This window comes from Haliaeetus albicilla, chromosome 3 (genome assembly GCF_947461875.1).
Source record: "Haliaeetus albicilla chromosome 3, bHalAlb1.1, whole genome shotgun sequence".
In the NCBI taxonomy this organism is placed as follows: domain Eukaryota; kingdom Metazoa; phylum Chordata; class Aves; order Accipitriformes; family Accipitridae; genus Haliaeetus; species Haliaeetus albicilla.
The window spans coordinates 20,312,483-20,329,907 of NC_091485.1; the positions used below are offsets into that span (position 1 = coordinate 20,312,483).

General features: G+C 39.5%; 1 protein-coding gene across 18 annotated transcripts in view; it reads left to right on the plus strand.

Moving 5' to 3' along the window:
• Nucleotides 1–17,425, plus strand: part of PPP4R1 (protein phosphatase 4 regulatory subunit 1) — an 84,026-nt gene that overhangs the window by 50,718 nt on the left and 15,883 nt on the right. For all 18 annotated transcript variants that reach the window (XM_069778990.1, XM_069778985.1, XM_069778987.1 and 15 more), the window contains 7 exons: nt 634–776; nt 2,166–2,312; nt 3,895–4,002; nt 4,727–4,792; nt 7,671–7,829; nt 8,949–9,079; nt 10,670–11,187. In XM_069778990.1, the coding sequence (XP_069635091.1) occupies nt 634–776; nt 2,166–2,312; nt 3,895–4,002; nt 4,727–4,792; nt 7,671–7,829; nt 8,949–9,079; nt 10,670–11,187 (1,272 nt within the window). The remainder of the gene's footprint in view (nt 1–633; nt 777–2,165; nt 2,313–3,894; nt 4,003–4,726; nt 4,793–7,670; nt 7,830–8,948; nt 9,080–10,669; nt 11,188–17,425) is intronic.

The window sequence follows — 17,425 nt, forward strand, 5'->3', positions numbered from 1 at the left end:
AGTGCACAGTTCCTGAATTTAAAAAATGAATGGAGTATTTTTTAAATAGTCACCAACTTTGAAAAACATGCACGAAAGGTTTAACAGAAGCAACTGGAAAGGTGCAGGACGTTTTCCATCTGATGAAAATAGCAGTAGTCTTAAAAAGCAAAGCGTGAAGAAGAGCATCTGTGGTTATGGCTGATTGTCCTGCTGGGTGGGTTCTTTACCGCATGAGAGGCTGTAGCCAGGAGTCCCCCTCAGTTTGTTTCTTCTCATAGTGGTATCAATTTTGGGTTGACTTTCAGCTTAGCAGTTTTCTTTGAAGTAGGTGATGCTTGTAGGGAGTTCAGACAGGTTCTGATACTCATAATATTTGGTGGCTTGCTCTCTTATACCTCTTATTGGTTTTTTTTACTGAGAATGTGGGACCCATCTTTTTAGTAGTTTAGCACTACAGAGTGTACTTGTACCTGGTTTTGTAAAAAGATGATGGTGCTTGTCAAAATGAAACCTGACATAAACTTGCTGACATGAACACTTGAGAACATACTTTGTATGTACAGAAATGTAAAAAGCTTATTCTGGCAGTATCTGGCAGTATGCTTGTAAACATTTGTTGTGTCTTTTTTGGTTTTATTTTGACCCTGACAGAGCCAACAGTGCGGGCAGAACTGATGGAACAGGTGCCTCATATTGCTATGTTCTGTCAAGAAAACAGACCTTCAATCCCATATGCTTTTTCCAAATACTTACTGCCTATTGTGGTACGATACCTCGCAGACCAGAATAACCAGGTAAGTGTCTTTTACAAATAGTTTATTAGTTAGTTGAATATACCTGGTGTGATGTTAAATTTAAATAATTTAGCATCATACAAGTGTGTAGTATTTCAGGGTAAAAAGATTTTTAATAGACATGAAATGCATGGCACTCTGAACTTTAATTGAAGAAAATTTCCAACATTTTTTCACCTAATGTGATCTGTTCTGATTTGGGGCCCTTTATCTGGTGTTGTGTTCTTATGGACAAAATCAAACAATCATTTTGATAAGATTACATAATTTAAATTCTGGCAAAAAGGAACAGTAGTCACGAAGAACTGACTCCCTGGTATAATTCAATTTTTTTAACACCTTTATGTACCTTCATGACCAGTTATTTGTGTATTGATCCAGTAAAGCTTTTGGATTGAACTTGTGTGGTTTATTTCTCTGCGTGTATGAGTTAGCTTGCCTAAAGCTTTCTTTAGGCTTCTCCACATCATTTCAGACGAGCCTAATCCTAGGTGATGGATTATTTTAAGTATTTTAGGCCTCTGAATTTGTTACTTTTTTCCTTGCCCTTTCCAGATTTTCCATTATTAAAAATAGGTACCTTAACTGATTTTTCTTAGTAGTTATTTTGCTAATTCATGTATAATACAACAATCATACTTCTGCTTGATATTCTCTTGGTAGCAGATTCAGCGATTCTTTTCATCATCTTAACCTCTGTTGATACTCTGTAGTTAATTTGGCTGGTTTGCTCCGAAACAAAGATCTCAAAGGTGTTTTCAAAATCACTGCATTGCAGTGTATAGTCTTTTGCTGCATGTGTTTTCTCTTCTGGTGAAATTACTTTTTTTAAGAGACAGGGGTTAGCCATGTATGAAGTCAATTATTAATGGTTATCTTATACAGTCTTTTTTTTTTTTTTTTTTGATGGGACTAAGCAAAATTGTGTCTCAGAATTTATAATACATTCAAAATAAATGCAGTTATTCATTGTGAGCCAAACTTGTTAATCTCAGAAAAAGAGATTTGTTTAATAAAATTCACATTCCTTAGAACTTCGTTACTCCCAATTAGCTATGCTGCTTTCCTTTATGTATTGCATGAGCTTTGCTAGGACTACTTTTTTTGATATTGCTATCCTGTGTTTTGGGAAGCGTGTAGGTGGACACTTTTATAATAGCATTGCCTTAGTTTACAATGCAGGTGTTCTTGAGTTCAGACATAGTTTGTTTCAAATGTGAAGTGTTTGCAAAAGTGCTTTTGGAGCGCTTGTCCACTTGCTGAGTGCAATTAATATAGGTGTGTGGCAGTATGTAGGTACAGCTTCCAAAATACAGGACATACATTTAAATGAAAAACCAAAAAAGTCTCTTTGAATTCCTTTGTTCAATATTTGTCTTTTTACAATAGGTAAGAAAAACAAGTCAGGCAGCATTGTTAGTTCTGTTGGAGCAAGAACTCATAGAGAGATACGATGTGGAGACCAAGGTATGCCCTGTTCTGATAGATCTGACAGCTCCAGACAGCAATGATGATGTGAAGACGGAAGCCGTGGCTGTAAGTAACAGCAATACCAAACCACGTAGTATAAAGTTTGCTTGAATGCTTGGTATTACAGTGATGGTAGTGTGTTTCCAAGTTGCACATCCATGTGGTATTAAAAAGAAAAAATTATATTGCTATCCATAATTAATCTGTAACTTTTCCCATGCTGTGTTACACTCAAGTCAAGGTTAGATTTAAATTCAATGGCTTATATATGCTGTAAAGAAAAACGCAGCTGGACAAGACAGTTCAGGGGATTAATTTTATTGACTCCTAAGGTATCTGCTATTGTTGACTTTTTAGTTTTTTTCAGGTTTGTTTGCTTTATGGAAGTTTAAATTGCATATGTAGAAAACTTCCATCAGTGAAAAATCTTTAATGCTTGAATTCTGTTGGGTTTTGCTGTATGTCTATTCTCTTTATTGATTTTGTTTTGTTTCGTTAGACAAAATAATAAGCATATGAGTTGATTAACTCATAGTTCGTTGGTGGTTTTCTTTTTTGCATTACATACAACCTCAATTATTAAAAATTATTATGTATTGAATTAAAATAGTAAGCAAAGTAATAAGTTAATTTATAAAGGAGAAATGGCGGATTTATACCCTTATGTTACCCTTGAATTCTTGCAATTTATGTTGATGCTTTTTGCTGGGTGATTTTTTTTTATTAATTTTTTAAAATTTTTTCTTTTTGCTTGAGAGAGACCTCATTTAATATTTTACTTTCATAATGTAGCTGGACTCGTAAACAATAAGCAGGCTGGGTGCTATTGCATTTCGCACCAAATTTCTAGTACTTTCTTGAAGAACCTTACAGATACATAAGGGAATAAAATTTAAAGCAGAACTGTTTTACCCATCTTCATTGTTTTGAAGATACTGAAACTTCACAAAGGTTTCTGTAGCTCACCGACCCCCTAGAGGTTAGAAAAATAATAATTTGTTGTTATAGGAAAATAAATTTAAATAGCTCTACTGATGTGATTAGGAAAGTTAAACATAAAATTCTTTTAGATTACCTTCTTTTGAAACTCTTAGAAAAAATCAGAATGAAAGAGCAGTTAGAGGGAAAAGCTGTCACTTTCGTTGGTATGATATGCTTTTTCACTAATTTTATGTTAGGGAGTTGCATACATGGAATACGGAGTGTTGTAATTTTTAAATCATCCAGAAGTTGTAGAAGTCACTTAAGCATATTAATTGTCAATAATTTTCTGTTATTTGTAAATATATATTTATTCATTAAGTATTGGAATAGTGAAAGAATCTTCTACTTGTTTGTGGGGTTTTTTTTATTTTTGTGAGCCTGTTTGGTAAGATATGAGAGTAATTTCTGAGAGTTCGGTTATCTCCATTAGTTAGGAATTTGATTTAGTTTGGTGAAAGACCAATGTCTTCTACAGCTGTGTTACATCATGACAGGGGGAGGGTAAAAAGAAAAAAAGCTTTTTGCAGAAGCAGCCAAACCTTTTCAATTCAAAATATGGGTTTTTTTCCAACATTTTCCACAATTTTCAATAAAGCCTCTGCTTAACTGACACAGAATTGTGTGTTGTGCAAGCATCCCTAATTAGTGTCTGTCTTGTCATTAGATAATGTGCAAAATGGCGTCCATGGTGGGAAAGGACATCACGGAAAGACTTGTTCTTCCTAGGTTTTGTGAGATGTGCTGTGACTGCAGAATGTTTCATGTTCGTAAGGTATGAATTATCAGCATCTGGTCTGGATTATCTGTAAAAGGAGTGTCATGAACTTGGAACTTGCATTTGACTAAATGAGTTTTTCCTGCTAGATGTCATTTGTGACACGTATAGGTGAAAGCTATGGGGTTTCTTTGTAGCTCACATTTCCACAGGTTTTGTATTTGACCCTGAGTTTTTTTCCAGAGTCCCTACCTTTATTATCAGAAACAAAGAAAGAATCTGCTTGTCCGTATGATTGTGTAGGTAGCCATGAAAATGTGAACAAACTGTAACTGATACAGCATCAGCCACCTCAGCTCGTATCTCTCTGTGTAGATGGAATTAAAGATGCTCATTAAGATGAAATAAACCAGTACTCCATCATGGTGTTTAGGTGCTGAGGCTTTGTTTTGGTTTCACCCTGCCATTGCATAGGTTATTTTCCTTGACAACTGCTTGTTTGACAGCACTTTGAATGTGTTTTATCCTCCTTTCCTTTCACTTAAGTTCTGGGATAGTTCTTTTGTGATTAAAAAAGGCTAATGAAGCTTCGAAAGGGAGAAAATAATTTTTAAATTTTTTTAAACCATGGGAACTGTTGGAATGGGGAAGTAGCTGGTATTGAGTCTGCACCAAAACCTGTTTTTATGGTTTTAAAAGCTGTTTATTTTTTTTCTTTGATTTCATTAGTTGCATTAAAACTATGGTCTTAGTGGTTATTTCTTGCATTTTTGTCTGCAAGGTATGTGCAGCCAATTTTGGAGATATCTGCAGTGTGGTTGGGCAGCAAGCTACTGAAGAAATGCTGGTAAGCCATTTCTTAAAGGATTTTTCTTTTTAATACAAGTCAGTAGTGGAGCTGGACAAGGTACAGAGAAGGGCAGCTAAAATTATTAGAAATTAAAATTACTACATTCCCTTAGTAAAGAGAGACTAAAAAAAGCTGTGATGCTGCAGTTTTGCTGACATGAGATTATGACTGGTGTTTACAAAATGTTGAAGACCGTTACTATGAATACAGAACTCTTACTTGCCAGGTCACACAGTCTAGAGCTAAGGGGTTGTAGTGGTTTAACCCCAGCCAGCAACTAAGCACCACGCAGCTGCTCACTTGCTTCCCCCCCACCCAGTGGGATGGGGGAGAAAATTGGGAAAAGAAGTAAAACTCGTGGGTTGAGATAAGAATGGTTTAATAGAAGAGAAAAGAAGAAACTAGTAATGATAACACTAATAAAATAACAACAGCAATAATAAAAGGATTGGAATGTACAAATGATGCGCAGTGCAATTGCTTACCACCCACCGATCGACACCCAGTTAGTCCCCAAGCGATGATCCCCCACTCCCCCCAGTTCCTATACTAGATGGGATGTCCCATGGTATGGAATACCCCGTTGGCCAGTTTGGGTCAGCTGTCCTGGCTGTGTCCTGTGCCAACTTCTTGTGCCCCTCCAGCTTTCTCGCTGGCTGGGCAGGAGAAGCTGAAAAATCCTTGACTTGAGACTAAACACTACTTAGCAACAACTGAAGACATCAGTGTTATCAACATTCTTCTCATACTGAACCCAAAACATAGCACTGTACCAGCTACTAGGAAGACAATTAACTATCCCAGCTGAAACCAGGACAGGGGTACTCAATTGTAGAGCTGGGAATGGGGCTTAAACCAGACTGAAGAAAATACCTGGGCTGTGGAGGCAGAGAGTATTTACAACTTCAAAAATACGTTAGGCAAGAAGTAGGCAGGAATATGTCTTCTAATGTCCATAAATGCAACAAGAGATTGCAGATACAAGAGGAGTGGCGGGAATAGGCCACTAGAAGTGGCAAGGTTTATGTGGTTTCTTTAAGCGGCATCACTTAATGCTGCTGTTCATTGGTTTAATCTTTTAAAGTCAGTTTCCCTGGCTCTAACAAAGCCTCACAGCCCTCCTGGGAAGGAGGGAAGGAGGAAGAAATGCAGAGAAAATAAATGGGCAATAACAAATTAAGTAAAGGGAAGAGATACAAATTCAAAATGGAGAAGCAGGGAACTGGATGGAGCAGTGAGCAGAGGATCCATAACAGTGCCCCCCATTCACCTGGCATGTCCAGGGAGCTGGTGGATGTTGCTAGGCTTGGAGACATGACAGGGCTAGGAAGCAGAAACCAGCCTGACAGTTGCTGGGATCTTTCGTCAAGCTTTCTCTTCTTGTGGGTATGGACAGTAAACTTGTTGAGAGCCAGAAGAGGTTGATGAATCAGTGCCAGAAATTAACAAGGGGCTTCTATGGAGAGAGTGTAAATGCAGGCATGGCTTCAACAAGAGGCTCTGCAGCCTTTTGCAGATGTGGTGTTGGGACAGGTAGGCCTAGTGTGACCCTCAGGGCATTTCTTACATTCTTACAGCATTTGCTGCATTTTTCCCTAGGTACTGTGTGATTCAAGCAATTTGATAGTGAAGTATCATTGCACAGACTTGCATCCCATGTTTCTTGATTGGGGATGTAAATTGATTTCTCTCACACAAATGCGCTCTTACTGATATATATCATGAATTTGGATTAAAACTTTGTAGAGGGTGCAGTTAGACTATGAAATAAAAAAGGGGTTGTTATTTTATGTGAAAGCAATAACATGTGGCTGGATGGTTGGGCATCTCTTTCCATAACAGAAAATGTCATTTTTTGCTCTTTGGATTATTAAAAAAAAAGGGGGCGGGGGGAGAAGCAGGGAGAGGGGCAAAAAGCTGAATGGCTTTAGATGAAACTTCATTTTGTAACATAAATGCTTTTTTTAATCGGAAGCAAAGTCCAGAAAACTTTGCTGCAGAAAGTAGGTACAGCTGAACGTCAATAATTGAGAACAGAGCTGTAGCAACAGTCATTGTATTATTTGCATCTGCCTGTTGCAAGCAAAGGCAGCTACGCGATGATGTGCATGTCTTTGACTGCCTCACCTGCACTCTGTCCACTGTTTCATCCTTACCATTACTGTTTCAAAGAAACCCGAGCACCTAAGCAACTTCAAAATGCTTCAGTTTCATTAGTAAAGTCACTGCTTTGTTCAAACCTATTTTCTCTTGCACCAAATGCAATGTTTCTCTCATTCCCTTATTCCTCTATGTAGTTGAAGTTCTGCTTTGTATGGTAGGCGGTGACAGAGATTGGTAAACATAACAATGAGAAGTTTAGGTGGAAAAGAAAGCTTTTCTTTCTTTCTCAAGATGCTCTTCCTTTGCATTTCGGTGAGAATCTTACAAAAATCTGAAGTGGTCTCTGATAGGTAAAATGTTAATGCACCAGTATTCTTCGGTTTTGCTCCTTTCAATGTTATCTGCTTTAAAAGAATGGTGTATAGATGAGGTTTTATCTTATGATAGGTTTTCTGGGCTTGGGGATGTTTTTGGAGTTGGGTTTTTTGGTGTGTGGGGGGTTGAATATAAATCAGGTTAGAAAGTTAGTACTTTCTTGCTGTTCTTCAGACAGGTGAATTTTCCTTATCGGTATTCATAAGTAACATGAGAGCAACTGATTAGAAGGGTGGTGCTACTGAATGTGTGTTCTTTGTCTTGCAAATGTTCAACTAATGCATCTGAATATGATATCAGAGAACTAGGTGAAGGAAATGAATGTGAAAAAAGAACTTGCTTTGAAACAAGTACTGCCTGTTAAGACTTGCAGACTTACTCACTATGTTCCTAACAGCTGCCGAGGTTTTTCCAGCTCTGCTCTGATAATGTGTGGGGAGTTAGGAAAGCCTGTGCTGAATGCTTCATGGCAGTTTCTTGTGCAACATCACAGGAAGTCCGGAGGACAAAATTGTCAACCCTTTTTATTAATTTGATTAGTGATCCTTCACGATGGGTAAGAATTGCTTTTTATTTCTTGAATAGCTGTCATATTTAAAGGATTTTACTGCGATATTCCATATACAACTTCTCCCCATAGGTATAGATAACATAACTTGTTTTGTGCACCTCAATCAAAATTCTTCTTAGACTGCTTAGTTTGTCAGTGGGTGTAGAGAATCCCTCGCACTTTCACTGCAGCATGTAAGAAAAACTGTGTTAATAGGATAGCTTTTCTTAGCTACAGAACTACCTGTGACTTAACATTGCTGAAAATCATTAACAAAATGGAAAATTAGATGTGATTTGTGTTTATTTCTTCAGGTTCCCTACTGCCACCTCCTTTTTTGGGGGGAGGGAGTGGGATACTCAAGTGGTGTGGTGGTGTTTGCTGTTGGTTTTGAGTTCGTTTGGTTTGGTTTGGGTGTTTTTTTGTGTGGGTGTTTTTGTTTGGTTGGTTTTTGTGTTTTGTCTTGAAGATCTACTCTAAACCTTGTTAAGTTTGTTATTGAGCAGACTACTTCCAAGAGCCAAAAGTAGATATTTTGGACGGGAGCATTAGCTCTTGGATCCTGGAAAGTCGTGCAAGTTGTTGCCCAGCTGAATTAATCAAATAATAAAAATGGAGGTAGATAGGATAATTGTTGAGAAGGGGAGAATAAATAATAGGAGAAAGGAGGAGCAAATGAACAACATAGCCAAATAGGAAAGGGAAAGAAATGCAGAGCTTATAATCAGTCAAACTTAAAGTAGTGTCATGGTAGTGAAATATCTGTTCACTGCACGTAATTTTTTTTCTTTCAAGTTGTTAAAATTCTCAACTGAGCTTTCAAATTTACCTGCTTCTACTATCTAAATAATTGTGATTTCTTTGGTTGTGGGGAATAGGCCTGTCAACTTAGTTACCCATGATTTAACTGTTTTTACTCTGCTTTTTCTTAATTTTTTTTTTTACTTAGCACTTTATGTATACAGCTGGCTGTCTCTTTCCAGACAAGAGCCTCTGCTGTTGCTTTCCTCATTAGGCTTATAATCCTTCCAATTCCTAGTAGGAGGAGTTTATGTTTTATAGGACAGCAAAATTTATATATATATAAAAATAAAATTTTTTTTCACCTTGGACCCTTTCCACTAGGTCCGCCAAGCTGCTTTTCAGTCTCTGGGGCCTTTCATATCAACTTTTGCTAATCCATCCAGTAGTGGCCAGTACTTTAAAGAAGAAGATGGTAAAAACGCAGAAGGTTGTGGTTCTGCACAGGAAAACAGGTAAAAAATTTGCAAAGTCTACAAATTATTTTTTCATCCTTGTTTTTCTTCTGTATGAACTGCAAGTTAAGAAAATTAACTTTCCTGTATAAATTGAGTATTTATCTTGGTAAATGGAAAGATCTGGAGCTTTTCATCTTAGTATACTACCAGAATTTTCAGTTATTTACTAAAAATACATGACTATTCAGTAACTTAGGATACCTTAGGATACACCTGCTGTGATGAAGTGACTGACTTGATAGACAAGGGAGAGCAGTGGATATAGTCTACCTAGATTTCAGTAAGGCTTTTCACATGTTCTCCCATAAGATTCTCATAGAGAAGCTGATGGAGTATGGGCTGAATGAGCAGACAGTGAGGTGGGTGGGTTGACAGCTGGCTGAATGGCTGGGCCCAGAAGACACTGATCAGCAATGCATAGTTGGAGGCCGATAACTGGTTGTGTACCTCAGGGGTCCATACTGGGTCCAGTCCTGTTTAACATCTTCATTAATGATCTGGATGGTGGAGCAGGGTGTACCCTCAGCAAGTTTGCTAATGACACAAAACTGCGAGGAGTGGCTGATGGGCCAGCAGGTCATGCTGCAATCCAGAGGGGCCTTAATAGGCTGGAGAAAGGGACTGGCAGGAACCTCCTGAAGTTCAACAAGTGCAAAGTCCTGCACCTGGGGAGGAACAACCCCAGGCACCAGTACATGCTGAGGTCTCTCTGGATGGAGAGTGGCTTTGCAGAAAAGGCCCTGGAGGTCCTGGTGAACACCAGGTTGACTGTGAGGTAGCAATGTGCCCTTGCAGTAAAGGCCAATGGTATCCTGGGCTGCATTAGGAGGAGTGTTGCCAGCAGGTCGAGGGAGGTGATCCTTCCCCTCTGCTCAGCCCTTGTGAGGCCACAGCTGGAGTGCTGGGTAGAGTTCTGGGCTCCCCATTATAAGAGACACATGGACATGCTGGAGTGAGTCCAGGAATGGCCACAAAGATGATGAAGGGACTGGAGCATCTCTTCTATGAGGAAAGTCTGGGAGAGCTGGGACTGCTCAGCCTGGAGAAGAGAAGGCTTAGGGGGATCTTATCAATATGTACACTTTTTTTGTTGTTGGTTTTTTGGGGGGGGGGGGGGTTGGTTTTTTTGGGGGGGGTTGTTTGGGGGGCTTTGGGGGGGGGTTGGGGGGTGTTTTGGGGTTTTGGGGGGTTTTTTTGTTTGTTTTTTGGGGGGTTTTGGGGAGGGTTGGGGGGTTTGGGGGTTTTTTTTGGTTTTTTTGGTTTTTTTACTATGAGGGTGATCGAGCACTGGCACAGGTTGCCTGGGGAGGCTGTGGAGTCTCCATCCTCCAAAATATTAAAGGGCCATATGGAGATAGTCCTGGGCAACTGGCTTTAAGTGTCCCTGCTTGAACAGGGGAGTTGGCCCAGATGACTTCCAGAGGTCCCTTCCAACCTCAAACATCCTGTGGTTTATTTTGCTATGCTGTAAGTAAATCTAGTCTGATACATAGCAAGCTGATAGCACGTGGGTGAGTTTTCAGGAGCATCTGTTTGCAACAAGTATATCTTGGTTTTTAAATGTTCGTTTGCTTTGGCACTCAACAGTGAACAAGTCAGGACTACAGAAGATGTCACAAGAGAGGATGAGCTCAACAGGACAGAGGATTTGTCTTCACATGTTGATAATGACCATTTTGCAACAAAACTTGAAAATGCCTTGGAAGATCAAAATACAGTGTCAAATAACTCCCAGAGGGAGAGTGATTTCCAGACTGAGTCATCCTTCCATTGCACTTTGTCTTCAGAATCTTGTGGGGAAATGGCTGACGAGAACGAGCGAAGTTCTCATTGCTGTACAGCAGGTCTGCGGGAGGCTGGGCTGAATTCACAGGAAACCTCTCTTTCAGAGCAGGAATTGTACAACTCTTTCCATTTCTGGAGGACTCCACTTCCTGAAATAGATATTGACTTCGAGCTTCAGCAGACTTCTGAGATAATACTCGACAGAGAATTTCAGGAACTCACTATGCCAGTGTGTCCAAACATTCCTATGGCAACAAGGAAAGAATTGGAAGAAATGATAGAAAATTTGGAACCTCATATAGATGATCCAGATGTTAAAGGTATAGTAAAGATGCTGAAGCATTTTTGGTGGTTGGATTTATGCATACGTTGCTTTAGGAGTTTGGGCTTTAACCTTTCAGTTGTTTTAGAAGTCAGAAGTACTAATTTCTGGTCCTCAAAGAGGTTGTATCTATTTTGATTTAATTGTGAAAATTGATGATGAACTAAAAGGGAGCTCGCATTTGTGTGAAGATGTTTAATGTAGTATGATTCCTTCCGTAAATTGAACACCCATACAGTTAGCAGTATAAACTTCTGCCTGTTTTGACAGTATAGTCAAATAGGTGGTTCAGTGGCATAAGCTGTTGATTAGGAGATTAATTTGTAATTGGCATACATGCAAAATAAGAAGGCAGATTAAGTTTATTTTTTTTTAATATCAAAGTGTGATTAAGTGGTTTTCATTTTATGCATTATCCATTTTATTTTTAATTAATTAGCCTTCTCCATTTTTCTCCAAGGTGTTTATTATTGTAGTCTCATGTTGTTGACTTGAGTGTGCCAAGTTTGTTGGGTCAAACTGAGAATTGATCCAAACTGAATTCTTGAAGTGAATGCACATCCTTCATTTTAAAAGCTCTTGAAGGGTGGAGAAGAGTTTCATAAGTATGGCCAGCTGGTGGAGCAGCACCTCAGAGATACCTCCTGGGCTAAAATGACTTGGCTATTTCACACATACCTACTGGAGATATATTTCTCTTGGTATTCATATGCTGAATAAATTCTAAGGCACATCAAGCTTGAGCATTAGTCAGAAAGTCCAGAGGTACTACTAAGGAAGAAGCTATGCTATACTGGAGCTGAAGAATCCCTATGGGAAAGTGTGCCGCTATACCAGAAAAAGTAGGAAGGAAAAAGAACAGCAAGCTGGGAGTGGGAAAAACACTTTAGAATAAACTGATACTGCTTTCAACTTCTTTTTGTTGTTAGTAGGTTGATATGCTAATAACTTTTCTTAAATCCATTTTGGGCTGCTTCTATTTAATCTACTGTGAAATCAGCAGATGAAACTTTGTTGCTTTAAGAGTGCTTTGGGCACTCTCTCTCTAAGGAAAGAGATAAGAAAAAAATTTCAGTCTTCACATAACCCATCTCTGAAGCTCACTGTTAAAACTTGCACTGCTGTTTAGATTTTTTTTTTTATAAAACCTTGTTCTGTCCAGTTACAGAACATATCTTAAACACTTTTAATGAAGATTTATGTAGGCATGTATTTGTACATCCAGAATTGTTCTGTGTTACAGGGTTGTTTCTGTCGTGTGTGTTCATGTCTTGTTTCAGGGCAGGTTGTGGATTTTTTTTGCAGCTCCCTTGACTGGGTGTCGAGGTTTTCTGTGCAGTTGTTGACCAGCACTTACGCATTTCAGCAGGAGAAAACTGTTACTGGGTTGTCAACACCATGGGTTCCCAGTGCCCACAAGTTAGGAATGATTTGAATTAGGGTTATCTGTGCCATTTATTCTAATTTGGGTTGGGTGGTCTTAATTACTCAGTCACCTTTGGATTCCATTCAGTACCTCTGACTTGGTCAAGGCTGTGTAGTGAAGCCCCATGAAACACACCTTCTAAACCTTGTACTCTTTTTTCCCCTCTTGCCTGTACTCTTATTATTCAGTCTTAATACTTCAGGAACTGGAATTTAACAACATACCTGTTTTGATTTGGTAATGTTGCTATTTTAATTTTACACGAAGTGCATTGAGGCATAAGGAAATTGAGACCAATACTGATAGACTAGTATTCCTTTTGCATGCTTGTCTCAAACACTAAAGATCACATAAAAGTGGTAGGTATCCAGACTTTAGTCTCTGAGTAGCTGACGTAATGCCTGTGTTTTGGACCTTACATTCCATAAATTGTGACAAGAGGGAGGTATACTCCCTTTGGGGGTGGTCCAGAAGATCAGAGCCCTGACTGCCTCTTTGCTCATGGCAATACCAGGGATAATGCTTCCACCTTTACCATCTAAAACTGTTGTTGCAAACTCATGGTATAAATATTCAGTCCAAAGGTGGTCTTAATTTGTTATTTTCTTAGGAATTTTATGAAACTTCTTAATTTCACAGATAATTTTGCCTCCAGTATATGTGGCTTACCAGTGTGTGCCAAACAGCCCTGGTCCCAAGCGGTGCTTAGGGTCTTTCCCTTGCAAGTCTAGCCATTTTGTTTTTATGAGTCTTGTACTGTGAGTGGGCTGGTTCTTGACAGCAAAGACTGAGCAAGCTAGGATTTTTTTTTTCCTCTCTCTTTCTTTCTCTCTTTCTTTTTAAATCCCTGTGACCTTTTTCTTGCACGTATTTTCTTCACTGGTTTGCTGTCACCCAAGTCCTGGATTCCTTCTTCCATGCTGTGCTCCTGTCTTTATCGCTGCATTCCCAGCCAAGGGGTGGGAGCAGAAGACGCTGTGTTCTTTGTGGTGGGTAAGCAGAGGCCTGTCATACTGGAGAGCTCCCATAGGTACACATCTTCTGGTTTCTATAGCAAATGGGACAAGCATCCTAGAGACATCACAAGATGAAGTGGGGATGAGTTAGCAAAAGTGTAGTTTGGGAATGAGACTGTAGTGTATGATGTTAGGTGTGTGTCAATAAGGTTAAGTTGTTCAGACAACCTTAACTCTGGCTGTACCTAGCCTCTCACTGCTTGACTGTGCAACTTCAGCATCCTTTACTTAATATAGGGGTTTTTTTGAGAATATTTTCTAAACTTAAAAAAGAAGAAAATTAATACCTGTTGTGTGGAATCATGTTGGCCAGGGTCATTGGCACAGGGTTTTTGAAGGTTCTTAAGATCGCACTGAATTTTTATTATTTGACTCTGCAGAATAACTGATGATGGTCATAAGGCGATGTCCTTCATGGTACAATCAGCAGAGGTTGATGATTTCCATTTTGCTAGTTGGTTTCAGAGCCAGTCCCTGACAGTTGAGGCAGGTGTGAAGATTTTGTACTGGAGTTCAACCAGCAGTGATTCTTTCTGAGTCAGAGTACAGTTTTTTCCTTCCTGTGCCCCCCCCCCCCCCCCCGCTTTGCTTGTACCCCTATCCTTTCCCTCTGTATGTATTTCCCCTCTTATTTCCTTTTTTGTTTTCATTTTTCTTCCTTTCTGGATTCTGCATACCTCTACTTCATGTGTCTCACCTCACCCTTCTGTGTTGTGTGAGGTGCTTCTTCCCTCACCTGCTTGTATCATTATACCAGAAATATTGAGAACAGAATAACTCAGTTTTTATCTAAGGGGTACCTCAGCATACCATGACAAGGGAAAGAATCACTTGAAAGGAGAGGCATTGCCAGGTTGTGCAGCCCAGAGTACAGTATGTTCAGTGCATACCCCAATCTTCCAGAAGTCTTGGCTGCCAAGCACTAGTGGGTTGCTGTTTACATACACAGAACGAACTGTGGTGGCTTTGTTTGGGGGGGGGGGGGGGGCGGGGTTAGGTTTGTAACTTGTCTGTGTTTTCTGTGTTTCTGTAGTGCACCTCCCTATCATCAGGGCATTTTGCATTTCAAACTTCAAATCCTTTCCCCAAGGCATGGAGACTGATGAGGTCTCCAGCAAATACAATTTTTTAAGTGACCATCAACTGCCATAGAACATATTTTTTTTCCGTAATCTCATTCTCAGAAACAGGTGAACTGCTTTAACTGACTCTCACTCTCAAAAATCTTTACCTTGAGGCTTTCTTTCCAGAACTAGCTTGTTGCCAAAGTGAGAAATCTGAGTAATAGATTGAAAGTTGAGCAGTCAGCAACCAAGATAAAGACAGCCTGTCTTCTCACAGACAAACTCTACTGGCTAGCAGAGCTATGCAAAGTTAAGCAGTGGTATGTAATCCCTGTTAATAGGACCTTTCCAATCCACTGGCCAGGCATCCTGAGGGTCTCAAACTGGGAGATGGAAACCTGTACATTCTTCTGAAGTATGCCAACTCTTTTAAGATTATCACAGAGTCTTTATTCACATCACCTTTCTCCAGCTTCCTGAGGCTGCTGCTGTCTTCACTTACTTCAGAGGTTGCTTTTCTTTCTCCAGATGTTTTTATTTCTTTATTTTTCTTTCCAGGGACACTTTTTTCAACTTTATTTATCTCCTTATGTTCTGCATAGAAAGTGCTAAATCATGTAATCTCAACTTTTCTTAATATTATTTGGGGAAAGAGAGAAAGCCTGACTTGCAGGTTACTGCGGCTAACTGTGGCTTATGTCAGTTACAGGCTGCTTTGCCAAATGGAGACCTAATAGGGATAAACCAGCCCAAATGTGGGGTCAATTGATCCCATTCCCTTATAAAAACTATGTTTGTAAGTTAGGCTACTAGCACCGCCTGCAGTAAAAGTCTAAAATATGTTGTGTGAGGAGGAAGTGGAAAAGAAACTCCTCTTATTTTTATGTTTTAATTACTTCCATCTCTGTACCCATTAATGCAGCCCATAGCTTTTACCTCTGAGTAAGAAGTGAGGGTAAGGAAGGCAGATCCTTCAGAAAAAAGAAAGGAGTGTGCCACTTAGAAATATCAATGTCCTCTAGTGAAACATCAGGAGAAACAGAAAACAACAATAAAGCATGTTGAAGGGACAGAAATTCCTGAGGACCAGGAAATTTAATAAGGCCAGGTGAAATGTCATTTTGAATTTAAAGGTTGTGCCAGTTATTTTAGGATGCAGGTACAGTAGCCAAGAGTAAATAAATCCTTGCTGAAAAATACTTCTCATCTGAAGCAAAAGTCAAAGGAAGAAAGGGTTAATTAGCAGGTGGTTTACGATCCAGTGAACATGGACTTTATCTTACCAGTGCAATTATGAGTTCTGTGTTATGCACAAAACTGACCTTTACATTACAATTTTTACTGCAGGTAGTTGTGAAAGCTAGTTAGCCAGCAGATTTCCTTCCAGTGTTCTTCCCCAAACCTTGCTTCCCAAGAGCTCTGAGGCATTTTTCTGTCATGTGTGAGAGGGGAGCCTTATCCTTTGATTGTACTTATAATGGTTTTCTGGAAAATGTTGCCTGTCCTATGGCTGTAGGAAAGATCTTTGTGGGAGGTTGGAGGAGCAGCAGCCGTCTCGGTCAGGAGGGTGTCAGCACAGATCTTGGACTGTGTCAGTGTGTAATGGCATTATGAGGAGATGTGCCCTGGCACCTGAGCCTGGTGTGGTGAAGACAGCTCATTAGGATGCTGTCTCAAGTTTCGATATTTTCAAGGCAGCCACCTAAAGCTGTGCACACATACGCACCTACTCGCATATGCACTCTTTTTCTCTTCTTCCTATACTTAGCACTCTGCCATTCTGGAGCCTTCTGTAGTGACTGTGCTTGGCTCTTTTTTTGGCTAGGACCTTAAGATGACTACGGACTTCAGGTCACTCACCTTTCAATGAATGACAGTATTGGAGTCGCCCTTGGTGACAGGACCTATTGATAAGCACTTGAAGAAAGAAGGCACTTGCCAATCAATGAAATCCTTGGGAGTTTGGCCTCTCCTGTCCTTCATCCCCACGTTTTGGGATTGTAGCATTGACAAGAAGCTGAGGAGATGCATGTTTGTGTCATATCTCCTCTAGGGCAGGCAGAGGAAATCAGGATATGTGTGGTCTCCACCCCGTTAAGCCCCTAAGCGAGGGTGGTCCAGGCGTGCAAGCTGACAGTGGGGCATGGGGTGGGGAATATGTCTTGGAAAATTCCCATTTACTGCTGTAGATGCCTTCACTCTTGTTAGTAGAAGTAATCTTTGGAGCTCTTGTGTGGATTTTTCAGTAAACACGTATTCAGTGTTGAAGCAGTATTGTTACATAGTCAGGGTAAGCTTTCTTTACTTTTAAGCAAAAATGAGAGGAGTGTATGTTTTTCATGAAGTTGTCCTTCATGAAAGAAGTCTTCATGAAAAATGTCTCCTTGGTGTGCAGCAGAATATAGTTCTTTTTAATTTTCTTGTTTGATTTCTCTAAATGAGAATGAACTGGAAATCAGACAGGCATTTCTTGCCCTAACAAGTGCTCTGAAATGACCACCTATTTTTGCATGATTTTGGGGTGATTTATTTAACTGTTAAGTTTTGGAGGAATTTACTAACTTTGATCTTGTTTATTCTCATGGGCCTTAAAGTACAGAAGGTTATTGTCAGTGAAGTAACACTTGAAGAGTGAAGTCATAGCAAGCTTTTTACAATTTTACAATTACCAATTTTAATATATTTATATATAAATTATATATATTCAAACTATATTTTCTAACATAATGT